Raw genomic sequence first — 20,310 nt, forward strand, 5'->3', positions numbered from 1 at the left:
AGGGGTCTGCTAACAACTCTCAGCAACTTTAACGAACTACTGTTCCCAGAATTCAGGGGTGGGGGTATGATTGTTTAAAGGGGTATCATAGCACTTTAAATGTATAGTGTTAATGTGGCCATAATGCTAAACTAGGTGAACTTTTGTTTATTTGGCCAGGTATTTTCAATAGTGGTTCCTAAAGCATGTCAGTTGCACATCTCTCATTTGTTTCCAGGTATACACCCCACTTCTGAGCATCACTCATGGTGTCCATGCTGAAAGTGCCTCTACCCCACAAAATGTGGAGCAGCACTTCTTTGGAAAAGAGCAATGATGAGGCTTGCTATTAATTCCTGTATACAAATGTTGCAACACCCTCATTCTACTCATGTAACCCCTATAACAGTCTTTTCTTGCTTGGCCGCTGCTCACTTTCTGAAATGGGAGAAAAATTGTGGTTGTCTTTTGCAAGAAATCTTGTGAAACGAGAGGGTGGAGCAAAAACCACTGATATATCAGACAAACAGGAGTTGCACACTAGCCTTGGTTAATTGGCAGAAGCATGTTGCTCTGATTTAAACTGAGGAGCAAAGAACAGTTGCTTCCAGGATTAATTAAGTAGGTTTCAAAAAAGGTTTCTTCCTCCCCACAAGGGCACTTAAAAGTGAGAAGAGGGACTAGTATGAAAACAGCTTGAGAGAAGCAGCAGAACAAATGTGTACAAATTCTTTGCTGTGTCTTGGGGTACAGATAATAACAGGAGGCTTGAAAAAAAATTACAGTACGAATGCCCTTTTGTCAGCTGGCATGTGCTCCACTGTCATTCTCAGAATGGCAAGTATCTGTGTTTTTACTGGCAACTAGATAGGAAAGTGAGCCAAAATATTTGTTACAGCCAAAACAAACCCAGTGGCCAAGATAAACCATTGCAGCCACATGTTCTCAGATCCCTCGCTGATCTATCTTGGGTCATGGGAAATTTTGTGAGGCCTCACTTACAGGTCTGTCCAAGCAAAGTTCTGGCAGGCAGCAATTTTGGTATCTTGAGGTTAGAAGGAATTGAATTCCTCTTGGTTTGTAAATATCTGAATATATCTATGACCTTGTATGCCTCTGCAAACTTTAGGAGGCCACAGGTGCTTGTTCTGAAACTGGTTGACCCACCCAGGGGAGTTGCTTTGCCATAGATACCAGAAATCAACACAGCCAAGCAATGTAGAGAGGGGATATAAACAAGATCCTTGTGTATCTCTATCTTCTCTTTAGAGTATGCCAAATCCAGCCCTACTCATGTGTAACACAAGCTGTAAATGTGCAACTAGTGATGCATTAAAAAAAAAGTGGATTGGGATGCATATCAGAAAGCACATCCCATTCGCACAGTGCAGCTCAGACTACATCTTCTTTTGGATGTGCAATGTTTGACTGTAGTTCCTAAGCCCAGCACAGGGCACCTGACTTTTCACAGCAGTGCTAATTTCTGTTTTTTACAAATGTAATCACATAAATTTTACAACCAGTTCAACTCTGTCTCCACCTAAGTATGCGTGTGAACATCTGATGATTCACAGGACATTGGAAAATATGTATGAGCTCCTTAATTACACTCTGGGCCAGAGGGTACAGGTTTCTGAATGTAAACACTAGGAGGTGCTTCCCAATTGCTTGCATTTACAAGAGAACTTTAAAGGAGCAACATCACGCAGCTATCAGTTGATGTCCCTTCCCCCTTAAAAATTCAAGGATTTGTGAGCAAGGCCAACCATATAATGAGGTGTGCGTCTTGGCAAATTGCACTTTCCATCTGCTGTCTGTGAAGCTGCCTGTTGTTGTCACCAGCATGGTTGGCTGGCAGCCTACTTTTCTGCCTACTGTGATTAATGTTGCGGTGGCAGCAGTGGTGGCAGCAACTGTGACTCGCCCTCATTCACCCTAGAGTCTTTCTACTGATAATGGAAAGCAGCTGGCAGTTGTGCTCTTCAGACCACCACAACTGGGGGCCCCTCCTCAGAATAAGGCATTGCAGGTAAGCTGGCCCCAGAGAATGCCTGTGCCACTGCTGCATTGCATCAATGGTGGTAAATGCTATTTCTGTGACTGCTCCTTCCCTCATCCGCACGCCTGATCTCCAGTTTCAGACATCATGATATGCAGTGTTTAGCTGCTGGTATATCATGATGCTGAAAACCAGATATTGCTCAGCCCTAGTCTGTTTTTTAGTATACCAAAAGTCCAATGCTTATTAGAGGCTACCCCACATTTTGTTTTTTAAATAAATGCTTTGCAGAGGTAACTACCATAGAGTTATCAAAAAAATTCAAAAGTAGGGGGTCTGTGACTTTACTTTTGAAAAATAGGGGGTCCTCAGTAATTAGCTAATCGGGAACCACTGATCTAGAGGATGAAAGCCCATACTGAATATATGGTTGTTGAAGTAGGTCATAAGTTGAGTTTGAATATGTTAGATTTGTTTGGGTGGAGATAAGAATGTAGCAGTGCTTGTGAAGCAAGATAGAGCGTGGATTTGCTTGAGTGTTGAGTAACATGAGCAATATTCTGATGTGTGTCTGGTGCCCCTTGTGATGGATGCTTCATATCAGTCTCATTGTTCATGTCAATATTGTCTGGAAAGCATCAGCTGTACATTTCCACCTGCCACTTTAGATTGAGAGTTTATTTAATCTTTGCTTAGGGTGAATGCCTTTTATATTCATCTCTATACATTGACTCATCATGCTCTTTCCCTCCCTTTTCCCCTTGTACTCATCATGCTGTAAATGTTGGGTAGCTGAAGCTTAGGGGTTTTTAAAAGGGGAGGAATATAAATAATAACGATACCATACCACCTACCTGTCCATGAATGTGTATGACATTCTATAGAGTTTAGTAAGCCAAAAAAATAAGTGCCTAACCTAATGGTATTTAACAACTACAACCTGATCACATATACCACCCCCCTCTTTCAGGCAAGATACTCAAAAAGCCATGGCGATGCAGCCACAGACATTCCTGAGTGAAAATGATTATATAGGCCCATTCCACTCTGGGCTCAGGAGTGAATCTGACTTGCTTGCCCTGATGAATGAACTGTTATCAGAAGAGGGATGTGGGGAATGTGATCCTGTTGCTCTTACGAGACATCTTTTTGGTCTTTGTTACCGTCTACCATGGCTCCAGAAGGTAGCATTGGCTGAGTGTTTCTCAGCCTCCTCCCTCTGAGCTAACCTTGTAATATTGGCTTTAAAGGAGGATTAAACAGCTTCATAGAGGAGACAGCTATCAATGGCTATTAACCATGATGACTATGCTTGCTTTGCCCCCACATATGGAGGCGGAAATGCTTCTGGATACAGTGCTGGAAACCACAGCAGGGGAGAGCGATCCTGTGCTTGAATACTGCTGGCTGGCTTCCCACAGCGAGAACAGGATTCTGGACTAGATGGGCCATTGGCCTGAGCCAGCAGGCTCTCTTTATCTTCTTACAGGGTGTCACACAGCACTACTGTTTCAAGTGCTATTTAACATCTGCATGGAGCTGTTGTGGGTGGTCATCGGGAGTGAGGTATCATTGGTATGCCAATGATACCCAACTCTATTTCTCTGTAACAGCTGAACTGGGAATGGCAGAGAAGGCTCAGGTCTGGGTGCAGTGGTAGGCTGGATGAGGGCTAATAAGCTGAATCCTGGCAAGATGGAGCCTTTGTGGGTGAGTGGTTTCCGGGTTTAGGAGGTACAGTAGTTAACTTGCCTGCCCTGGATGGGGTCACACTCTCACTGAAGGTGCGAGTGTGTTGTTTGGGGGTGCTCCTGGATTCAGATCTGTCATTGGAGGCACAGGTGTCTTGTTCTCAACATCAATTGGGAAGAAAGCTGCAACCAGGATAGTTTTACCACAATTGCCATGCATTGGTAACCCCAAGATTGGATTACTGCAGTGTGTTCTATATGTGGGGCTACCATTGAGGATGATCCAGAGACTGCAGCTGGTGTAGAACAGATTATTTGTAGTGGCAAACTACCACTGGCATAGAACACCTTGCTTGTAGGATTTGCACTGACTGGCAATCTGCTATGGGCCAAATTCAAATTGGTTTGGCACCAATATATAAGGTCCTATGTCACTGAGGACCAGGTTACTTGAGAGACTGCCGTATTCCTTATATATCCAGTAAGTCACTGTGGTCTGCAGGAGAGCTTCTCCTGCAAGTTCCAAAGATCTCTGCACTTTCTGTAATCAAGTGAAGATATATTTGTTCTGACGAGCTTTCTGAGCTGGATGAATAGGTCTCTGCCACGGGTGTCTACTAGGTACTGCTTTTACATTTTATCTGCTGTTTTCTGTGGGTTTGTTTTATTGCATTTTGTCTGTTGCCTTGAGACGTGTGTGGAAGATTTTCAGGGTCCAAAACTCTGAAGCAATTGGCTTAGATCCTAATGCTAACAAATCTCACTTGGTGAAGGCTGAACTGCAGTGTAATCAAACTCAAGTGCAATTTGAACTTTGTAACCTTTCCAGCATTTCATACCGGGGCCCCTCAACAGTGTTAAAAATAAATTAGCGCAACTTGGTCAGTTCAAAAGGCACAGTAACATTAAACAGCTTGGCTTAGAGGAACAGGACTTGATCTTGCTGACTAATGAAGAGAGCTGAAAACTCTACTTATATACCGTATATGGCTGTATGATTTCAACGTGATTCATAATAATTACAATGTCATTTATGTTATCTTTTCTGAATGTGGTGTTTGTTTGAATTGCTTTCTGTTGGAGCAGGCTTTCTGCTGATTTTGTTAAATATTGAAGCATTGCAACTAAATACACAGTGGGACAGAAAGGCTGGCTTTGGGAGTTTCTGCTAACTCTTCTCCAGAATGTCAGTGCACATACTTCCCTTTTCACCTCCATACACTCCATTACATTGCGTCAGCTCTGAGGGCTAGGGTTTGAGACAGCTCTCAAGATACTGGTGCTGTTGCAAGATCAGAGCTAGATCCGTATTTGTGATAAGCAGGAGATTGTTCTCAATGCTACGCATAAATAGTCCGGGGGGCGGGCGTGTCTCCTTGTGTAATGAAAAGTGAGATACAGTGGTACCTTGGGTTACATATGCTTCAGGTTACATACGCTTTAGGTTACAGAATCCGCTAACCCAGAAATATTACCTTGGGTTAAGAACTTTGCTTCAGGATGAGAACAGAAATCGTGCTCCAGCGGCAGGGCGGCAGTGGCAGCAGGAGGCCCCAGCTAAAGTGGTGCTTCAGGTTAAGAACAGTTTCAGGTTAAGAACGGACCTCTGGAATGAATTAAGTACTTAACCCGAGGTACCACTGTAAATATATAGGCAATAAATTAATGAGTCCATGCTGCTGCCATTTCAGTGAAAGGCTTGCTGCCTGTTACAATACTGTACATTGGATGTGTCCACTAGAGGGAAATGTGATCAAGAACAGCAAGTCAGTGGAATTCAACGGACTGCATATTTTGTTTGAGATTTTCCATTGTTTTATTCCTCAAGGTAGTAAAACCAATATTGTCTCTTCAGTACTTGTTTTCTGGCTTAAGCCTGAAAAGGGATAACAGAAAAACAGGCTGGTTATTTCATTTTTAGCATACCTGAGCTTTCAATTTTAATTCAAATCTCTCCCCACCGTGAGGTCATTGGAAGTTTATTTGCCCCTGGCCATACAGAAAAATGGGTGCACGCAGTTTCATCTCTGTTCATTTCAAACAAGCTGGGCGATACTAGGCCTGAAAACCGACTCTAGGCAAAAGTCGCTTTGTTCTTAACCTTCCTCAGCTGAATATTTTTTTTAAAGGGGGGGTGCAGGTGGGCAACACATTATAACCTCATTATTATGGAGATAAATTTTGAAGCTCTGTTTGACCTAATATATGTCTCATTCAATCCCAATGGCATCTATTGTTATACAATCCAGTGAACATATATTTTAAGAAGCACCAAGTTCTTAAAGTTTGTTATGTTTTGATATCCTTTGTATTGAAATTCCTACCTTGAAACCACAAGCCAACATAGCACTAATGGATAATAGGTATCATGTGGTTTTAGGACCCTGGGTTCTATTTTTAATTAGGTTTTTTTGGGTATATACATACACAAACACACACGTTGTAGAAGTATTATTTTTTTACAATAACAGTAATAACTTTTGTATGGCATTCATTTATTGGGGCGGCATGTATACCACCACCTTGAGCTCCTTGGAGAAAAGGTGCAATAGAAATCTAATAAACAAATAAAATGAAAGTGGCATTGTACAGTGGTACCTCGGGTTACATACGCTTCAGGTTACATACGCTTCAGGTTACACACTCCGCTAACCCAGAAATAGTGCTTCAGGTTAAGAACAGTTTCAGGTTAAGAACAGTTTCTGGAACGAATTAAGTACTTAACCCGAGGTACCACTGTACTTTGTTATGTTTCATACTCACTATCCCATTTCCTATTCCAGCAATGTGAAAGAACAGCCCAGTTGTCACCATCGATCTTAGCAGGATGCTGACTGGGTGGGATAAACCCCACCATCATGATTGTTAATATTCACACACTTTCTCCACCTGTGGGGGATCATGTCACAGTGAAACAGCTCCCATACAGCTGGGTGTGCTTGTGAAGCGGAGCTCAAAGAGCAATGGAGGACTGGGACATGAATGTCTCAACGTTTCTCCAAAGAGATATCCTTCATTCATGTTCTAGGCATGTGATGGTGCCTCCTGAAGATTTGTGACTCAGTGATCTTTTCTGTGGGGGCTCTGCCAGGACAAGGGACTGTTGCACATCCCTGTCATAATATTCAGTGACCTCTGTTTGTCTTGGTTGTTTTCCTCATAGGTCTTCCCTTCCTATAAGCTTATTTTTCAGACTATGCCACTTACAAAACAATTTCTTATGCAGTTTGAAGCTCATCTAAGATACCACATAGCAAGGCTAGATTGTACTATTAGATTAAAAGCTAATGCTTAGAGTATGTTGAGTGGCTATGTACTCAAAGAAGGTCTTTGGAGTTGACTAAACACTGTGGCCTTGTGACAAAGGCTCTCCTCCTGAAGGGAGGGGAGTGGTTGTGGGCGGGAGCCCGAGCCCCGCCTCTAGCAGGGGGCATTAGCCCCCTGCTTCCCACTCACCTGGCTGGTGCCCATGCCCATCGGCAGGCACCCAACCAGGTGCCTCCGAGGGGGCGTGTACAGCAGCCTTAATACGGCAGCGCCAGCCCCTCCTCGGCCTCACTCTTCGTCGTGGATATGTACTCAAAGAAGGTCTTTGGAGTTGACTAAACACTGTGGCCTTATGACGACAAAGCCATGGACAAGTTCATGACCAAACTACACTCTGCCTGACTTCATTCATCAGTTCAAGTTTTGTAGACTAAAACTTGAATTGACCCTAGCCATCTGGCTATATATTTCTTAGTTTTCACATTGACAAAACTTGTGGGCAGACTTCACATACTACTCTTTGTCCAGAAAGATCAAGTTGAAAGGAGATGGTGGTCAGTTAAGACTGATGGGTTGACAGACTAAGGGAATAAAATATGGTTTGGCACAGAAATTTAGCCAAGAAAAAAAGAAAGAAAAACAAAACTATTCTGAACTGACGTGTCAGGTTTCCAGTAGTTCTAGAGAAATTATGGGGCTTTGCTCTCTCATTTTTTTGAGCGCTGCTGCCCATCTTTTGGCACAGCAATCCTTGTGGGCCAGCATAGGTTCTTACTTTAAAGTTACCACATGGACTTCCAAATCCAACTCCTGCTGCATTCCAGTTGGGAAGCCAATTGTGATTTAATGGATAACCCACCCAAAGCCACAGCATATTAAATAAGCATCCCTGCTTGCAAAGGAACAATTAGGAGCACACTCTAAGCTCCTAGTTTTTCCTTTGTAGTTGTGTTTGTACCTCACCTCACTTGACAGCAGGTGGGCGTCATCAGGATTTTGGTCTTTCAAATTTCAGTGGCACCCTGTAGGAGGCCAAAAATCAAAGGAGGGCATAAGAGAAAGGGGAATCTTCTCTGTACTTTTGTGTGGACCCCCCTGACCTCCTCCAAAATTTTGCCCAAATCAGAGTTTTCCTATTTGTATTTAAAGCCCATACCAGCTTGGGACCAGCTTGTCTCACGGATTGCCTTGCTCCATACTTGCCCACTTGACCACTTCAAGCTGTGGAACTTGCACTTCTACAAGTTCCATATAATGTTCATTCCACAGTTAGAAGTCGTATCTTTTCATGTGGTGGGCACCCTTGCTAGACGCCTGCTTAATAAAAAATATTATTTCAGCAATCCTACTCAGACATATAATTTAGTTACATATACTTGTTTTTTAAAAATTGCTGATTTTATCTGTGGTGTCATTATTTTATATACGCTGTTTATTAAAAATAAGAGAGAGCAGTATATAAATTTTGCTGAGTAAAAAATCCATGTGACAAATGTCCTAGGTTTGGAGGACCCTCCATAATGAAAGGTAGCACTGCAGAGGGAAGATGAATTCACAGAAAACCACCTCTCATTTTTTATGTCAACCGACGTCTGTGCTGGATCAAAAGCCATTCTTCAACCAGCATGTCAGCACTGGATTTAACCCAGGCAGACTAGAACAAAGTAAACATGGGTTCAAACATTCAACTTTCTTTGTTCACCTTAATAGGAATTATATTTATAAATAGAAGAAAATTACTTAAAACACAAGTCAAACATAAAACCACCAGAGGAGGAGGGGACAGGAGAGAAGTGATGACAAAATAGTAATAAAAACTTAGGCTGTGTACACATTGCCAGTTATTCAGGCTCCAGCACACTCCCAGTGTTGGTGTTTGAAGCTGTGTACACATGACCTTAGCCACAATCTGTACCTATCCTGCAGTTATTTGGAGAAATACTGCTGTTTGATGCACTTTCCCTCAAACTATCTTCCATCCTATCTGAAAGCGTAAGCCATCATTTATATACCTCCCCCAAAAGCCCATCCCAGAATGTTGGCTCCATAACAGAGAAGGTCTAGTCAATTCCTCCAGCTGTTGTCATCTCTTTGTAAAATGTTTTCAACAGGTTTGATTCTGCATTAGATAATGTCAGGTGCTCCTGTAAATTGGCAACTGAAAAATAGGCAAGATTTAGATTGCTAAACTGAAACCTACTGTACTTGATCTCATTCAGTGAATGGAAGTAGGAGTGAAAAGCATTACTTAAGGCATCTTTTTAAAAAACAAAAACAAACAATGACTTGGAATGACTTTGCTGTACCAAACAAAATGTTTGAGGCGCAAGCAGCTGGCAAAAGGAGAGAAAAGTTCAAGAGTTTAAGTTGCCAAGGGAACTCAGAAGCAGTTGGTTTATGCCAGTAAATTAGGAACAGAGGAGGGGGGAAGCACCCCCCTTTTTTGCCTAGAAAAGCATATATAAATATATGTATGAGGTTGAATTTCCATTTGCGGTAAGTCCTTTTAATGCTCTATTAATAACAGTTGGATAAATAAAGGTTGTACACTGAATGCGACTGTAGAAAATGAATTTTATGACCCATTACTAGTTGTAGAATAGCACTGTCATTGAGAAAAATCCTGAGATAATCAAGGAAATGAATCAGAGAATTATTTTCGTAGTTTATGCTTAATTCATTAATTAATTTCTGTCATTCCCATCTGCCACTTTTAAGCTATGCTAAACACCCTTTAGATGTTTTGAGAAAGTGCTGAAATTTAATAATTTGCATAGAAATCACAAAAGTTGAAGGGCTTCTCTGGGTTAGCTCCCCAAATGCAATACAGTGGTGCCTCGCAAGACGAAATTAATTCGTTCCGCAAGTTTTTTCTTCTTGCGAGTTTTTCGTCTTGCGAAGCACGGTTTCCCATAGGAATGCATTTAAAATCAATCAATGCGTTCCTATGGAAACCGCCTTCAGACCAGGTCCGGGGACAGTCTGTCCCCCGACCTCTTCTGAAGGCTGGGGGGGGGGACAAGGGCTTTTCTTCCCACCGCCAGCCTTCAGAAGGCTGTTCTGAAGGCTGGTGGTGGGAGGAAAAGCCCTTCTCCCCACCTCCCGCCCCGCAAGCTCCGGGGACAGGAGGGCTTTGCTGCCGACCGCCAGCATTTTAAAAGCCCCCGCTGTCCCGGGGCGATTTTAAAATGCTGGCGGGCGGCAGCGAAGCCTCCGCTGTCCCGGGGCGATTTTAAAATGCTGGCGGGCGGCAGCACAGGCTTCGCTGCCGCACGCCAGCAAAGGCTTCGCTGCCGCCCGCCAGCATTTTAAGATCGCCCGGGACAGCGGAGAAGTCTCCGCTGTCCCGGGAAGGCAGGCGGGGGGGGGGAGAAAAGACTTTTGCCCCCCGTCAGCCTTCAGAAGAGGTCCTGGACCTCTTCTGAAGGCCGGCGGTGAGCGAAAGTCTTTGCTCCCGACTGCCAGCATTTTAAAAGAGGTCCCCGGAGATTTCCCTATGGGCTTTCGTCTTGCGAAGCAAGCCCATAGGGAAATTCGTCTTGCGGAACGACTCAAAAACGGAAAGCTCTTTCGTCTTGCGAGTTTTTTGTTTTGCGAGGCGTTCGTCTTGCGAGGCACCACTGTAAAACCAAAATGCCTCAGTGTGTCATTTGCACTTTCCATTATTCAAATGGGTTTAGGCAGTGTGTGTTGAGTTACTTTAAGAACACAAAAGCCATCAGATCAAAGGTCCATCTAGCCCATCATCCTGTTCTTACAGCGGTCAATCAGATGCCTATGGAAACCCTGCAAGCAGGATCTTAGTACAACAGCACTCTTCCCCACTTGTATCTGCCAGTGAATGGTATGCAGAGACATATTGCTTCTGACTCTGGAAGTAGAATATAGCCATCATGCTTTATCTTCAGAGGAACCCTGTGGGGTAGGTTAGGTTGAATAGCCTAAATTCACCCAGTGAGCTTGACAGCTGATCCGGATTTTAACCGATACTTCTCCAGTCCAATCCTAAAGCTATCAACGTTTCAATCTACATTGGCCTAATTTGTACTTTATGCTAAGGCAAACCATGGCTTAGCCTAAATGAGCACGTAGGCTCTGGAAGAGGAAATTGCAGCCACTTTGCACCTCTGCTGCTGTTGCTGCTGTACTGTGCTGAGGTAAGCCATGGTTTGACTTAATGTGCTCTCTGAACCCTGGCTCATGGTTCAGTTCTCTCCAGAGTCTGACCACAAACTGTAACCCGAGATTTGTCCTGTAGAGTTTACAGTTTGGGCTTTGTCTGGGAGAGCTAAGCCATGACCCAGTGCTCAGTGTAGCAGCAAAATGACTGGAAAGGAACAAAGTGAATTGGCTTAGCATGACTGTGGGAACCAGGCCTCTGTAGACATTATTTTAACTGCAGCTTCCTATGTAACCATCCACAAGTGATAATCTTTTTCTACATTTGGTTAAAAGAAGGCACCTATTATTGCATGCTGCTGCTGTTAAAGACACAGTTACTGAGGCTGACTGAAAAACTGGTGCATTTTGTTCATTATATCATACTGGTTCTCTAAGGTGGTTTTTGATTGTTAGGGAAGTTCTGAAACAGAAGCATCTAAGCATCACAGTGCTTAATTACTACCTCTTTCTTGCAATTGTTTTATGAAATGGTAATGTTATGTGTTATTAAAAAAAATTGGTGTTTTTGCACTAGAATAGTGAGATTAAATAAATAAATAAATAAATAAATAAATAAATAAATAAATAAATAGATAGATAGATAGATAGATAGATAACCAGGTAGCAATCATTAAATATGTCCATAATCTATTTTCATCTACTGGTTGTTTGTATTCATGATTGTATGAGGATTCCACAGATGAGTTCAATACATATCCCAGTGAAATACATTTTGGATAACCAATCATTCAAATCTCTGTTTATATCTCCAATACATGTTGCAACTTCTTGTTGTGCCAGAGGGTCACAGACTTTGTCGTAACCTGCCTGCTAAAGTTAAGTAAACTTCCCCCTCAAAAGCTGTGCTTCTGTGGAGCAATAATTCAGCAGAGCAAATGGGGGAATTTGTTATTTACAATTCCTCTGGCACACTGGCCCTAACCCCAAATCAATAGCTTCTTCATTTATGACAACCTTAAGAAAGAGAGCTTTATTGGGTATGAGAAGTCCATTTGCTCTGTTTTCCCAATAGTTTTGCTAATTGCAAAATCTAAGATGCCTACACACAAATACACACAATGTATCTTGGTGAGGGGGGTGTTATTGTTGAAGGAAGCAGAACAGCACATTATTCATAGCTATTCACACTGTTATTTTTAATCAAATATTTGGGTACAAAATATGTCCTGATAGTGAAGAATGGTGGCTGCTGCTGTTTTCGGACAAGCACAAAGATTACACCATAAACATGCATACATTTGGAAAGCCATTTTTCTTATTCATGTGCTCTGTCTGCATAGGTCTGCCAAAAGAGGCACACGTGTTTCACTTAAAATAATGAAAACTAAAAAGATGGCCTCTCTCTCTCTCTCTCTCCCTCTCTCTCTCTCTCTCTCTCTCTCACACACACACACACACACACACATGCAGATATTCCACTGATTTGAGCTACACTCATGAGGTTCTGTTTCCTTTCCTGTTCCAACACGTATGTCCAGAAAGGTGGTGATAAATAGGCACCAACTACCTAAAGGGGGGTTGGGGATGGAATGCCCTGTCATTGTGACATGTGGGAAAGTCAAAGTTCATTCAGTGTTTCGTTTTTTCAATGCAATGTAGCGCCGTAGCAAACGTTGCTGGTGCAGGAAAAGAGGCTTGTGGTTATATTAGTGTTTTTAAGTGGTTTTAAGTGAATAGGAACTGGAAGGATAAGATGGAAATGTCTATAAACAAGAAAGGATCTGCCTATTAGGCAAGAGAAGCTAACTCTGTTGAGGGGAGGGGTAAGCAGCAGCTGGAATAACAGAAATGGAGTTCACTCATGCTTTTGTTTATTTCTAAAATGTATATTAACTGATTGGACAAAGTCTAGCCTCATAGATTGTTGGCCAAAATCCGATTGATATCAGTGGAGAGATTTAAGCATGTGCTTTCCTGCCCCACTGACATCATCAGGGTTTCAGTGTTCTCAGATTTGATTGACTTGTCTAGTACACATTTTGTATGTGCACCTGAGATTTTAAAACTGTATACATCTAAATACATTAAGTTTGAACGCAACAAAAAGGTGTTTTAATGTGCATGGAAGAAAGACATTGGTCAGACCATTAGGATGGCTGCAGTATTCTGTTAAATACTGCCTTGGTGGCAAACCTGTTAGTTACTGTGGAATATATGTGTGTATTTGTTTATATTTGTGTATATGTTCTCTGTGGCACTTATTCCATGTTGAATGAAATGTCCTTAAATACGAGCACTTTTAACTTGGTCTGTTACATAACTGCTGAGTTTTCTTCTTCCACTTTAAAGGTTGATTTTTGTAAGCTCCTGACAAATAAATGAATGGAGGACTAGTGGCAAGCTAGCTTCTATTAGTGCCATTGAAACTGGACTCCTTGTTTATGCAGTTGAGAGAAAGTATTGTGTCTTGTCCCCATGGACAAAGCAGAACTGAGAATAGCCCTGTCCCTAGTTTAACTAGCTTAGCAACCTCTTTGTGAAACCCCAGAGGGGCAATTGTCTTTTGTTCTTGAACCCAGTAGAGACTCACAAAGCTAACTTACATCCATTGCACTTTTTTTCTTGCCTTCCTGTTGCATGAGAAGTTTAATAATTGAGTTAGGCAGCACAGTCAGGTTTTGTCTCTTAATGTTGACATTATAACACTAGGGTTTCAAAAAATGGGTTAGTGCTTCTGTGGACTAAGGGTTGTTTTCTGTTAGTCACTTCAAGATTATCAACTTTAACAGCATTTGGACTGGCCGTGTGATGGGGGAAGGCTTCTTTTTCTCTTACTCACGAGCAAAGATAAGTCTCTAGAAGAAAAATCAGTGAGTGGCAATGAACTTTGCAAAACTAAAGGACGTCTTCAGCCTCTTCAGATAATTTGGTCACTGTTTCCAGAACTGCATTGGAAGGAAATAGCTCTTCAGGTTACAGTTTAGTCAAGTATGTTATTTTATTGGAAGTTTACCAAGCTTATCAGTTTGTTGGTTTTCCTATTGTTTATTTGATGTAGATTTGGATTGTATTGCCAATTTGGAAACAATCTAGAAGAAGGGGGAAAGTGCACATATACCATGCATTTAGAGTTTTTTCTCCAGTGTTCATAAGCTTATTCATTCATACTCCTGTTTGCAAAAAACAACAATATATGCATCAATCTCTATCTTATAGCCAAGCATATTTTACATGTGTATGTGTTTGGATGAATTATTTGCATTTATTTTACTTTTAATATATTCAGCTTAATAGATATATTTTAATTTCAGCTGGACTGGTTTGATATAGATATTTATTCTTTAGGGGTAAAGGATGGTAATAACACTTACTTTATCATTTTAAACCATTATAAAGCATTTTTAATGTTGTTTGTCAGAGATGCTCCTTTTATTTCAATGCCAGTGTTTTATTTTATCCTGTCTTTTCCAAAGAGATAAACTATATTCATAACTTGTTTTAAGTTCTTAAGTGTGACAAATTTACACTCTGTTAAACTCCATGAAATGAACATAGTGATGCTATAGCCGGCTAATATACTGAAGAGTTCATGTGTGAGTGTGATTGCATACTGCAGACATGGAAGTGGGTGTTTTGATGACAGAAAATATGCAGTAGTAATTCCAACATTTTCAAGCAAGAGCCTCTCAATTCCAAAATGTTATGCAAGCTGTATGACACCCAGTGGCAATGAGAAGTCTATTGCTGATATTACCAGCCCCTGCTACCACTGGAATAATTTCCTTTTTACCCTGTATTCCCAATTATATGAAGATACTGGAAGGATAATCCTGCCTGAAAAATAAGTTTTCTTACCCATTTACTTATGAAGATAACCTCACAATATTACCAGCCCATTCCTAGTTGGAAGACATTATTACTCAATCAATTAATTACATTGATATCCTACCTCTCCTTCCAAAGGAGCCCAGGGCAGCAAACAAGAAGTGTCCATACAATAAAAACAACTTAAAAGCAATTCCCGTACACATGTAAACTGAGAACGATATGGGAAAGTCTACAGTAGGCACAAAAAAGACAGCAGATATGTCATCTAATATTCAAGGGAAGGGAATTCTGAAGGGTAGATGTTAAAATACTATATGCTTGGTTCCTATATTGTGCAGAATGGACCTCCTGATAAGATGGTATTTGCAAGAGGCCCTCACCTGCAGAGCTCAGTACATCAAGGTAGCTTCTAACATGCCACATTCCCCCCTAAAACTGACTTTTAACAGAATTCATGCTAAATGTAACGTGTAAAAAAGCTCTTGTGTTTTATTCCTTGGCAAAATTTAGTTTCAAGTAAATGTGCTCCAACTTTACATCTCTCAGTGTTGAATTTAGTGATTATATGATGTGCATGCATTTTTCTATCCTATTGTTACCCTTTGACTTTTTTGGTGAAGGATAATATAAAAATGAATTGCTAGCTAGCTAGGTTGACTGATCTGGTAAACTTGCAACACAAATGTATTTCTGGTGTTTTCAAAGGTACATGACAGATGGTGGATTGGGCCTTTACACTCGAAGGCTAAACCGACTTCCGGATGGGATGGCTGCTGTACGGGAAACTCTGCAACGCAACACCTCGCTGGGCCAGGGCGATGCAGACAGGTAGGCCTGCACCTGCCATTCTTTATTTTTACATTCTGTATTTTTACACTCTTATGAACTGTCTTCCACTGCAAGCACAAAGGAAAACTTGTGCCTTTTGAATAGCCTGCGAATATATTGCAAGGAAGTGGAATTTGGCCGTTGTGATTTTGAGTGGGATCTTCTGAGGATACTTGAGTTAAGGTATTTAAGTGGAGTGGAAATTAGGCACATTTTCTATGACAGCACATCTGGACAGTTATTTTGATGGTTAATTGGTAATGGAATAAAACTGAGACACAGTAGCTTGTTGAAGAGTTTGTGGCAGAGGTGAGATTTCATCTACCCTGTTTCCCCTGCACTGTGTGACCTCAGAATGAAATGAAATGAAATGAAATAAATAAATAAATAAATAAATGGTGTCTGCAGTGTAGAGACGTTGACTGAAAACAAAGCCGTATGGCTGAACCAATTGAAGAAGGCCATGCAAGTTCTCACCCTGCCCCAGAGTCTTCAGTCAAACTGTGGGAACGTATTTTTCTGACCTCATGCCAGTCCATAAGACCTGGAGACCAAAAAGCAAACTCTTTTCCTGAGCCACACCAAGAGATAACTTGCTTATTATTCAAAGTCAGCTCTATCCTTCCCAATACCCAAAGTCAACCTATGATAGGGTTGCCATATGTCTGGAATTTCCTGGACATAGCCATGATTTGGCCATCGGAAAAAGTGCCTGGGCGGAAACAGCTTAAATGTCTGGGAGAATCAGGACGTATGGCAACCCATGTCAGAAGTGTAGATTTTGGCTCAACAACTTTTGTGTCTGGATTGAATTTCACTTGTGATGGTGTAGTGGTTAAGAGCGGTAGTCTCGTAATCTGGTGAACCGGGTTCGCGTCTCCGCTCCTCCACATGCAGCTGCTGGGTGACCTTGGGCCAGTCACACTTCTTTAAAGTCTCTCAGCCTCACTCACCTCACAGAGTGTTTGTTGTGGGGGAGGAAGGGAAAGGAGAATGTTAGCCGCTTTGAGACTCCTTAAAGGGACTGAAAGGCGGGATATCAAATCCAAACTCTTCTTCTTCTTCTTGTGATGTCAACAGATTTTTAAAGCGTGGAAAAAACAACCCTTACTCTGTCTGCCACCATATTTTCCCCCATCTTGAATCTCAACCCCTCTAATTATAATGCTAGTAGTGTTATGCTGTTTTACTCTGTAAGGCATTTGAGAGAAAAATGGTGGCAACTGGCCACATCACAGTAGTGGGAAGTGGCACTTTTGCTAGACTTTCAAACATAAAGGGTGGAGGGGGGTAGCAGTAGACAGCATATTTAGCATTACTGTTAGAAAGATGAGGGGAGGGGAAAGGAAACAGCACGGCCTGCAAAATAATTTTTAATACTTAATCCCAACTCCGAAAACTGCCAAAATTGCCATTCCAGTTCACATAATTTGCGAACAGGGCTGGCAAATTTGTTGGAGAGGCATTTCCACTCAGCCCTAGCTATAATTAAAACATTATTAACTTGCTCTTAATCATGATTTATGAAAGAATATTCTAGAGACTGGATTTATTTCCCTTTGAAACTGTATAAAGCTGAATGTCCCAAGACTGAGCCAATCCAACACTGGACTTGAATGTCACAGTAAAATGGCTTATTGCTAAGATATCCCCAGTGGAGCTTTTTCGTTTCCAGCTGCTCAGCTTACTTGTGCTATCTCATTAGTTGTAGATAGAATGAAGATTTCTCCATATTAACTGTATTAGCATCAAACATGGCCCTTACAAGATACATTTCCCCTTGCAGCAGACCAGCAGATCTGGATGTGGAAAATTAATTTAATGTCTGATTGCTAGGTTAATGGGGATTACCTTAATAACAGCTGAGCTTACCAGTTTATTTGTATTTTTGTGTGCACAGGCATACACGCCACTCACAATGAATAGCATCTGAAAGCCCCCTTTAATTTAGATTTGTTTTGTTTATTTTAAAAGGATGTAAAACAGACAAAAATAGTTTCAGCTTTTCTTTATTTACTGTGTTGGGTTTACCCACCTGGTTCTGGGAGTTATTAATTAATTTCAACACCTGTGCAAGCCAAAGACTTCTCTCTCTTTTTTTGGTCACAGAATGGTAAAAGAGACTAGACATACCAGGTCCGGCCCTCCTAAGAGGTAGAGTGAAGCCACTGCCTCAGGCGACGGCAACCCACCCCATCACTACTGGAGAAATAGCAGCAGCAGCGCCAATATCCGGCAAAATCTCACTGGAAATTGGTGATATTTGGCCAGAAACCAGCGCTGACCGCCAGAGGCAGTGGAGCAGGGCAGCATTTCCCCCTTTTGCCTCAAGTGGCAAAACGGGATACATCACCCCTGAGACATAGGTGTAGGTACAGAGTTCTAGGAATTAAACTCTGTTTTCCAAATCTAGATCCCAAGGCCTTTGTTTGTTACAAAAGTGAATGTGCAAGAAGGTTGGAAAAACACCAGCTGCCAGATCTGCACACCTCCCAGGTGCCACCCTTTAACAGGGAAAGGTTGTCAGGATAGGAAGAAATTCCGAATCTTCGCTGTTTTCTTTCTTATTCTTCTGTCTTCTTCTGGTGGAATTTTCTGCCCACTGAGGATCTCCAGGCCTCATCTCTTTCTTCTTTTAGGAGGCTAGTAAAACATTCTTATTTTAAAAGGCCTTTCATCTTTTTGGGGGGGTTTTATAGCTGCATTGTTGTTGTTAAACCTTCTTCAATAAGAACCCAGCCCTGCACATATATATGGTCACACATACACATCAATCGTGCGTAAGTAAGTGGGGGCAGGGGGGACGCCTGTACAAAATTTTGATAAAATACTCTTCTGAAATGTACAGTTGAAATAGGCTGGAGGAAAGGCCTGTAGCCAGTTAGACAGAGGAAGGCATGCAGGACATCATGCACTAGAGCAGGACAAATGAGTTCTGCCTAGCAGCAGCTTTAATTAGTATTTACATTGCAAAAACATGAGGCCAGGCAGAGGACAATCCACAACCTGAATCCCTGTAGGTGACAACAGGATTCAGACAAAGGAATGGAACATACTGCGTTCAAACTGGTCGGACTAACTGCTTTGCTAGCATTGTTAACTTCCACAGTAGAGTTTCCACTTTTTGTAAAATGGAAGCTGGCCAGACCTGAGAAACCATGGCAATTATAGGCCTATATCATGACAGGGAGTGTTTATAATTCATTATGCTAACTGTTGGGCTATAATTTAATTTAACCGTTAAAGTTGTCCATGCTTTTATAAGCTTAGAGGATACATGGGCAGCTGCTTTCAAAGTCAATGTGTGGGAAATTTTATTTTAGTAGTATATCTTTAACTCTAAATATATGTGTGGCATGTAGGGTCCACCTACACAACTCTCATTCATGCCCCCATATTTTAATCCACCATCTCTTAACACATGTTTCTGAATGTTCTTGTGAAAAGCAGTATTTCTTGTAGCTGACAAATCGTGTAATATCTTTTGATATCTTGTAAGTGCACATAAAGAAATCAAGCATTGTTTCCTGCAAAGTACAAACAAGTCAGTTGATGGAGCTAGTGGATATACCTTGCAGGGAAAAAATATGATATGTAACTAATAAGTCTATTCTTTATTGTTCCCTCTAGGGCATGATACCCAATCTTTGATAAAAGAGGGGTATACTGTTCTTATATCCCAAACACACTATAAAAGACTTGTGGCTCCTTTAAAAGTAACACGAGTCTAGATCTGAGCTGGGTGGAGGTGCAGAAGCAAGTGGAAGGATAAGTGTCCTCTTCTTGTTTATAGCTTTTCCGCTGCAAATAGCACTTTCCTGGCTTTCATTTCACAAAAGAAGCCACTGTGGTTTGAGTGCCAAACTAGGACCAAATAAGACACAAATTCAACTCTCCGCTCTGTATGAGCCAGCTATTCCATCGTTCTTTCAGCCTAACCTACTTCACAGGGATGTTGTGATGGTAAAATGAGACCAGAGGAGGACAACGTCCATTGACCTGAGCTATTTTGGTGAAGGGCATTATCAAATGTAATAAAGAACAGTTTTGTTCAGATGCATGATCTTAAGGAAAGTGATGCAGTGTCTTGCTAATGCTAAGTGGGTCATGGTGTGATCAGTGCCTGGATGGGAAACTGCCAGGGAACATTACTTATGCTGCCTTGAGTTTCATGATGAAGGAATACAGGATATAAATCAGAAATGGGGAACCTGTGGCCCTCCAGATAGTGTTGTACCTAAACACCCATCATCCCTGTCCAGGATGGCTGGGGCTGATGGAAATTGAACTCCAACAATACCTGGAAGGACACAGGTGTCCCATCACTGATTCATTACTGATACAAGTATACTGAACACATCAAATAAGCAGCCACAAAGTTAAGCCAGAACATGTTGGCATATAAACTTTTAGTGGTGTGTTTATCTCACTGAATTCAGCAAGACTGAAGGATATTGGATTATGTCTGAGCTCAAAAGAACACAAAAGTCAGACAGGTAAAACTAAAGTCATTTTACTGTAGATCGTAGCCTGGTTCAGCTGCTGCATTATGAGACAGCAAGGCAGAACACTCTGTAATTTTGCTACTACAGAGCA

At 41.6% G+C, this 20,310-nt stretch overlaps 1 protein-coding gene across 9 annotated transcripts in view; it reads left to right on the forward strand.

Moving 5' to 3' along the window:
* The window catches only part of NAV2 (neuron navigator 2), a 535,542-nt gene that overhangs the window by 417,957 nt on the left and 97,275 nt on the right, over positions 1-20,310 (forward strand). For all 9 annotated transcript variants that reach the window (XM_081213978.1, XM_081213981.1, XM_081213973.1 and 6 more), the window contains one exon: positions 15,592-15,714. In XM_081213978.1, the coding sequence (XP_081070104.1) occupies positions 15,592-15,714 (123 nt within the window). The remainder of the gene's footprint in view (positions 1-15,591; positions 15,715-20,310) is intronic.

This window comes from Podarcis bocagei (genome assembly GCF_964188305.1).
Source record: "Podarcis bocagei genome assembly, chromosome: 1".
In the NCBI taxonomy this organism is placed as follows: Eukaryota; Metazoa; Chordata; class Lepidosauria; order Squamata; family Lacertidae; genus Podarcis; species Podarcis bocagei.